General features: G+C 47.1%; 1 protein-coding gene across 1 annotated transcript; it reads left to right on the forward strand.

The window, feature by feature from the left end:
• Positions 1–925, forward strand: LOC139248342 (histone H2B 1.2-like). Its single transcript, XM_070872135.1, has one exon. It carries the CDS (start codon positions 95–97, stop codon positions 470–472), a length of 378 nt encoding a protein of 125 aa, XP_070728236.1. The 5' UTR covers positions 1–94; the 3' UTR covers positions 473–925.
• Positions 926–7,538: the final 6,613 nt, after the last annotated feature.

Raw genomic sequence — 7,538 nt, forward strand, 5'->3', positions numbered from 1 at the left:
ATTAGCATAGGGCTGTGGGCGGAGTGTGGGGCTGCCGATATAATGCGGGCTCGGAGCAAAGTTTCCCCAAATCTGCGCCCGACTGAACGAGACGATGGCTGACGAAAAGAAAACAGGTCCCGCCAAGAAAGGCGCCAAGAAAGTAATCAAGAAAACCCCAGCGAAGAGCGGCAAGAGGCGCAGAAAGTCGAGGAAGGAGAGTTACGCCATCTACATCTACAAAGTGATGAAGCAGGTTCACCCCGACACCGGCATCTCCTCCAAGGCCATGGGCATCATGAACTCGTTTGTGAGCGATATTTTCGAGCGCATCGCGGGTGAGGCTTCCCGCCTGGCCCATTACAACAAGCGCCGCACCATCAGTTCCCGGGAGATCCAGACCGCCGTGCGCCTGCTGCTGCCCGGGGAGCTGGCCAAGCACGCCGTGTCCGAAGGGACAAAGGCGGTGACCAAGTACACCAGCTCCAAGTGAGACTGCCCGCTGTCCTGAGAGATCAAACCCCAAACACAACGGCTCTTTTAAGAGCCACCCACAACCTCTCTGAAAGAGCTGCACTCTGTTTCCTGTAATTATTTCCTGAACAAGTATATTTGAGAACTTTTACACTTCCAGTTGTAGATTTAGTTTTGAATTCTCAGATATCAGTTTCACTGTCCGGTTCCACCTTAGCGTCGCTGGAATTTTCCGCCAACTACAAACACGGTCCCTGGTCGCTGTTTCCCTTTGCTCTCAGACACGCTCATTTTCACCGCCTACCGAATTAAGAGCTTGTTTAGGGACTGAGACTCAGATTTCAGTCACACATTCTCTCTCGCAAGCCCTTTTCAAGTTTATTTTTCAATTCCTGTTGCGGGTCAGTCCGTTTATTAACCCGAGACTCCCCGCAGTGTAACAACCCAAATGGGAGTTCTTACAGAGACCAGAACCGGGGCAGTTTGAACACTCTGTCCCTCTTCTCTTTTCACAGAAGGACTCCCAGTTCTGGGCTCACTCCCCCCGCCTTTGCACGATCGGTAATCTGTGAAATCCAACTTTTACAAAGATTGAGTTGGAATGTGTCCCGTTACAGAATCGGTGTGGATTGATTCCCGCCCATTAGACAGTTTGAAATAGTACCCGAATTTAATCCTGATTGTAACAGCCTGGAACTTGCAAGGGGAAGATGTAAAAGACAAAATTAATTAAAACGTGTTGGAAAATCTTTGACGAATGGTGAATTTATATTAACATAATCCGCTATTTTAAAATTTCTTGGCGGGGTTTTTGAATTAAAAATCGTTATTCTGACTGTTGGAGACAGTAATTTCCGCCCTACTTTCATTGGTGGGATAAACAGACTGTGATTGGTCACCTGGAAAGACCAATGAAATTCACCACCGAGCGACCAATCACAAATTCGCTCCTTGCATTCCTCCAAATCCTGGAGCTGGCCGGCAAGAACAAGAAGACCCGCATCACCCCCAGTTGGCCAAACCGCAACGACGAGGAGCTCAACAAACTGCTGGGAAAGGTGACCTTCGCTCAGGGTGGGGTGCTGCCTAATATCCAGGCTGTGCTGCTGCCCAAGAAAACCGCCAGTGCGTCCAAGGGCAAGTAAAGCGGACATGATTTAATGTAATAACCCAAAGGCTCTTTTCAGAGCCACCCACAGTATCTATGAAAGGGCTGCTTTCTGTTCTGTGGATAACAATAGTCCCAGATTTAATTTAATATACTTCACTATAATTAAGCTTGAAATTTGCTGATCAGAAATGAGCCTCAGATGTTTTTAGTTATAAGGTTAACCATCTAGAAGTGTGGATTTTCAAACTGCCGCAGAAGTCCGATGGCCGTGTAAGGCACTAGAAACATCAAAGTGTTTCTTTCCATTAATTAAATAGCTGAAATAACTTCCCAACCAAACTGTCCACACTGCCATCCCCAGGTCACTGCTCTCTGTGAGGCGGTGGGGGCTCTTAAAAGAGCCTTTGTGTTGTGCTGGGTGGAAAGTGTGGAGTTGTTCAGCCGCCGAATCCATAGAGAGTGCGGCCCTGGCGTTTGAGAGCGTACACCACATCCATGGCAGTGACCGTCTTGCGCTTGGCGTGCTCGGTGTAGGTGACGGCGTCCCTGATGACATTCTCCAGGAAAACCTTCAGCACCCCGCGGGTCTCCTCGTAGATCAGGCCCGAGATCCGCTTGACACCGCCACGGCGAGCCAGGCGGCGGATGGCGGGTTTGGTGATGCCCTGGATGTTAATGTGAATGTTTAAAAAATGTATAGAGACATTGAAGTTGAGAACGTGGTAATTGTATAGGGACAGTATAAGCTAACAAAGAATTCATGGAGGAATAGCCATGACATCTCAGACTCGAGACTGCGAAATGTTACAACACTAACACATATTGAAACAAAACCCACAGCTTGCAGAAAAACCTCAAGGTCTTATTAAATCATGTTATTAACCTGAAACATTAACAGAAGGTCTTTGTTTAAAATCAGACCATACTTAGGTCGGCTTATGAGTGGACAAAGGGAAAGAGGGATCAAAAGGGATAGGCTGGACTAGGATGTCACTCTAGCCCTATCTTGTTATCTTTTGCCGAAAATGTATAACCGTCGTCCCTTTAAAATGTAACGTCACTTTGTCCGTAGGAAGTGGGTGCGTTCTATCATTCCTTCTGTATGATAAGGTCCCCGATCGGGATTTGCATTTTAAATAAAAGCTTGCTTTGTTTAACGCACAAACGGTATTCGTTTCAGTAATTTTGCTGAACCAGATTGAGGTAAAAGAATCCAGAAATCAACATTTGGTGTCAGAAGTGGGATCTCAACGGACGACTGCCGAAAACTTGCGAATTAAGAGCCAGACTAGAGGGGAAAGTGGCCACTGGAGTGAGTATGATTTCAATACTGCTCCAGTTTCCCCGGTTTCAAAAGTCTGAGGAAAGTTTAGCCACTCGCTGGTTCTCAGGTAGTGTCTGAACGAGATCCAGGACAATCTGGTGAATACCTTTCAAACTTAGAATAGGGATAGAGATAGGGAAATTGCGCGGTGACGCAAACCAAGCGACGACTTGGAAAGATAGGTTAGAATAGGTAAGTCTGCCTGGGTTCGAGGCCCAGAGCCTGCCCGAGTTCGAGGCCCAGTGTCTGTGTGGGTTCGAGGCCCAAGTCGATCCGTGCGGCGACACGGAAAGTAGGGATAGTTAGAGCTAGATAGGGATAGATGATCAATCATGGATCCAAAAATTAATAGAAAAGAAAAGAGACTCTTGTGAACGTTTGTTTTAAATGAGAAATGCTTATGTGATTTTTACTGTGTAAAAAAAAAGCCGGGGGGTTGTGGTTTGTTTTAGCTCCACCTACTTTTTCAAACAGAATGAAAGTTTTTTTTAACCCTGCGCACTGTTGTCCTGTATATGGGAAGTTTAAGAGTGTGAACCTTATTGAATACATGATCCCAGTTTTAAAAAAGGATTTGACATGCTCTCTTACTTGTTGAAAGAAAACATTCAGAGAAGGCACAGCAAAACAACTGAGATGGATTCAAAAAAAATATTATATTAAATAACACGACCTTGAGGCTGGAACAATTGAGATAACGAAAAGCAGTCCACAGACTTCCCTCTAGTTATGGAAAAGACAAAAAAAAGTAGTAACGTACTAAATATTTGCTGAAAGAAAAAAAAAATGTTCTGAGATTTTAAATTATGAGAAAAGTTCCATTGCAGTCTGAAAAAAAAATGCATCACTCTTATCGAGTTGGCAGAAAAACTCCATTAAATTAGGGCTTTCATTGACAGAAGGAGGACATATTAAAAACCGTCGACGTCTTAAAGAGTGCACGCACGAGAAATGTACTCAGAGTTCCACTGGGACCTCTGAGAAGTTAAAATGGTTGGCTTTGCATTGACCAAGGCTGATGACGAAATTGAATTTCAGTAAACAAATAGCTGTTAAAAATGTGTGGTCTCGTTTTAAATCAATTAAAAAATATCTCTTTGGCAAGTACTTGAATTGGAGTTTTATCAAATGCTGCCTTTCCTGATGAAAATGCTTTTTTTTTCAGATGGTTACGTGAAGTCACGTAATGACATCAGGTCATCTTACAAACCTGTAAAGGAGTTAACCCTTTCCATTGACAGCCGTTTCATACTGAACATTATCAATTTGGATTTCTTAATAGAAAAAAGACTCACCTAACAGAGGAATGCTGCGATAGTCAGAATAAAAATAAAAACAGAACTAGCTTATGTAATAATACTTGCCTGATATAATAAAGAAAGATACTCAAACAAAACAAATTGAAGAGTTAAAAGGCTAAGATAAATAAGCTGAAAGGGATCCACAAACCCAACTTAACCCTGACCTCCAATTTCACGGAGTGACCTCGACATGCATGGATATAATGCAGAATCAAGGGACCTGTGGGCGCTTGTAAAGCAAACCCTGAGCCCAACTGAGCATGCCCGATTTCTAACTCACCTAGGACGTGCTACTCATGATGCATTGGTGGTTGCTCACCCTAACGATGTCCAAGATCGCCTAAACGCTATCTTTAATGCTCTCACCACGACCCTTCAAAAGCCCATCAGTATGGAGCCGCCTCGGGTGGAAAGACCAAAACCTGACCCAAGGTGATACCAGATGGAACTGCAGTATTGCGTGCAGGGTTGGGTGGATAAACAGGGATACGGTTATATCAAACACCCAAATGGCCCGGGCCCTGCTAATTACGGACCGCCCAACTGTCCCCAGCCTGGTATGGGAAGAGGTCGGGGCTGGGAAAGATGAGATGGATGCTTTATTTGTGGGCAAGAAGGACATTGGAATAGAAATTGTCCCTCCCGTCAGCACGAAAAAGGAAGAGGAGGGGGGCAAGGGGGGGGAAGAGGACGGGGATCTTATACTAACTTCTCCCAGAACAACCCCTTTGGCCAACCATTCCCCGATTCATATTGACTACGCAGCTTGATTGTGCAGGGACCCTCCCCGGATGACGAACCGATGATATTGTTAAATTCGGAATGAGTGGCAACCCTTCTTGATAGATACAGGAGCCTTCATGTCTTCTGTACAATCAAAGCTTAAACTCCCTGCCTTCACTGAAACACAGGGACTGTCAGGATTCCTGGGACAAGTCTCTACATTCCCGGTGTCAGAACCGGTTAAAATGGGTTAGCAGGAAGAATCGGTGGAACATCGATTTATCACAACCAATCTGGACTGTAACTTGATGGCTAGAGACCTCCACTGCAAATTCCAGTTGCATTTGGAGTGTGGAGATGATGGGATTATTGTAAAACAGGGAACCCTTAAGCGGCAGTATTATACCACTAGAACCCCTCAGTGGTGGTCTCTGGACCTGCCGCAGGCACCCTATCACGTGACCCTAGCATACGATCCCAGTGGAAAGAATCAGGACCTGCAGAACTTTTATCAGGATCACGAAGGGGAAGTGAAGGAAATTCAATCAAGGGCTAGAGTGACTGGACCGGAAGGGAAGGCAGATTTTGTGGAAATGGACAGCCCCCAACGGTGGCACCACATATTACTCGAAGTATTACCTCCCCACCACGCTAAAGATTTAGAAGTTATGGTGCGCCAGGCTATAGACGAGGCTGACCCTACCAGCCGGGATGTGCAAATTGTAAAACATGGCCGAACAGTCCAATTCCACGGGGACCCCGAGAAGGTCTTAACGACTCTGCAGCATCATACTGGCTCTGGCATACCTGACTATGTGGATCCTCATGTGTGGGCAGAGGACCCCTCCCAAGTCGGTTATACTCCCATTGATCCGATTGAGATCCTAGTGCAGGGCAATGTGGACTGGCCCCTCTATCCGACAGAACCCACTGAAATCACAGGCAATCCTAAACTGACCTTTCGGCACTGGACTGCAATTAATCCTGCAGTTTTCTTACTGAGCCACCCCAAGATGAGGAAGAACCCAGTCATGATTGTTTATCTTTAATTTAAGAGGCCACATCAGTCAGGGAAGATTTTGTTGATGTACCAATTGAAGATCCAGACTGTATTATGTATGTTGACGGAAGATCTTCTTTTAATCCAGAAGGTACACGAATCTCAGGATACGCCATAGTAAACCAGGAGAATCAGGTCTTGGAATCTGCCGCTTTTGAAACCGCCTATTCTGCCCAACAAGCTGAACTATTCACCCTCACCCAAGCCTGTATCTTGGCCAAAGACCTCAAAGTCAATATCTATACCGACTCTAGGTATGCCTTTGGGGTGGCCCATGATCTGATTTGTTGCAAGCCCTCATGCTCCCCAAGCACATTGCTGTTGTTAAATGTACCGCCCACACCACCGGAAAATCCCCGGTTGATATAGGGAACCACTGTGCTGACAAAGAGCTAAACAGGCCTCTCGTGACCAACAGATGGTAGTGCCCAAAATGATGAGTCAGACTGTACAATCAAAGCTTAAACTCCCCACCTTCACTGAAACACAGGGACTGTCAGGATTCCTGGGACAAGTCTCTACATTCCCGGTGTCAGAACCGGTTAAAATGGGTTACCAGGAAGAATCGGTGGAACATCTCCCACTTATAGTTAGCGCCCCACATTGGGCGGGTGCAGTCGGTATACTGGGCATCTGACTCGCATTGATACCTGGATCAAAGCCAGATAATCACCGCCTGACTACATAAAGCCCCAGTTGTAGTAACACAAGACGAGCACGGAGTGTACACAGGACAGTTTGCGTGGAGCCGGTCGCAGCTCTTTCCTTTGCTGATTTGGTGGCTCTGAAAAGAGCCGTTGTTGCACTTGGTGCGAAAGCTTGGAGCCCGGGAAGGGGGTGTCTAGGCGCGCTCCCCGCGGATGCGGCGAGCCAGCTGGATGTCTTTGGGCATGATGGTGACTCGCTTGGCGTGGATGGCGCACAGGTTGGTGTCCTCAAAGAGCCCCACCAGGTAAGCCTCGCTGGCCTCCTGCAGGGCCATGACGGCCGAGCTCTGGAAGCGCAGGTCGGTCTTGAAGTCCTGAGCGATCTCCCGCACCAGGCGCTGGAAGGGCAGCTTGCGGATCAGCAGCTCGGTGGATTTCTGGTAGCGGCGGATCTCCCTCAGGGCCACGGTGCCGGGTCTGTAGCGATGAGGCTTCTTCACTCCGCCCGTGGCCGGAGCGCTCTTCCGGGCTGCTTTGGTCGCCAGCTGTTTGCGAGGAGCTTTCCCTCCGGTCGATTTGCGCGCTGTCTGCTTGGTCCTGGCCATCTTCTGAACGGATCTCAGCACAATCTGGGACACACGGACTGGGAATGGTCCTTTTAAAGTGTCAATCCGGGTCCGCCCCTGGGCTGTGATTGGTCATAACCCGACCGCCAATCATGTTTCAACCAATCACCGAGAGCGAAAGGGAAGGGCGGGGATTACTGGGCCATGATTGACTGAAATGAAACTGACAGTTCCTCAATTTCAAACAGCCCGCCAATTTCAGAGTCTCAACGAACAGAGATTAAAGAAACTCTAATTTCCCGCCAGCAATTTAAGAATTCGGCTCTTTACAACCTCGATGGTGTCCCATTATA

The sequence above is a fragment of the Pristiophorus japonicus genome, unplaced genomic scaffold (genome assembly GCF_044704955.1).
Source record: "Pristiophorus japonicus isolate sPriJap1 unplaced genomic scaffold, sPriJap1.hap1 HAP1_SCAFFOLD_29, whole genome shotgun sequence".
NCBI lineage: Eukaryota > Metazoa > Chordata > Chondrichthyes > Pristiophoridae > Pristiophorus > Pristiophorus japonicus.

What these genes read in the sequence shown, in the direction of transcription:
- LOC139248342 (XM_070872135.1), top strand. Translation starts at nt 95, where the DNA reads ATGGCTGACGAAAAGAAAACAGGTCCCGCCAAGAAAGGCGCCAAGAAA.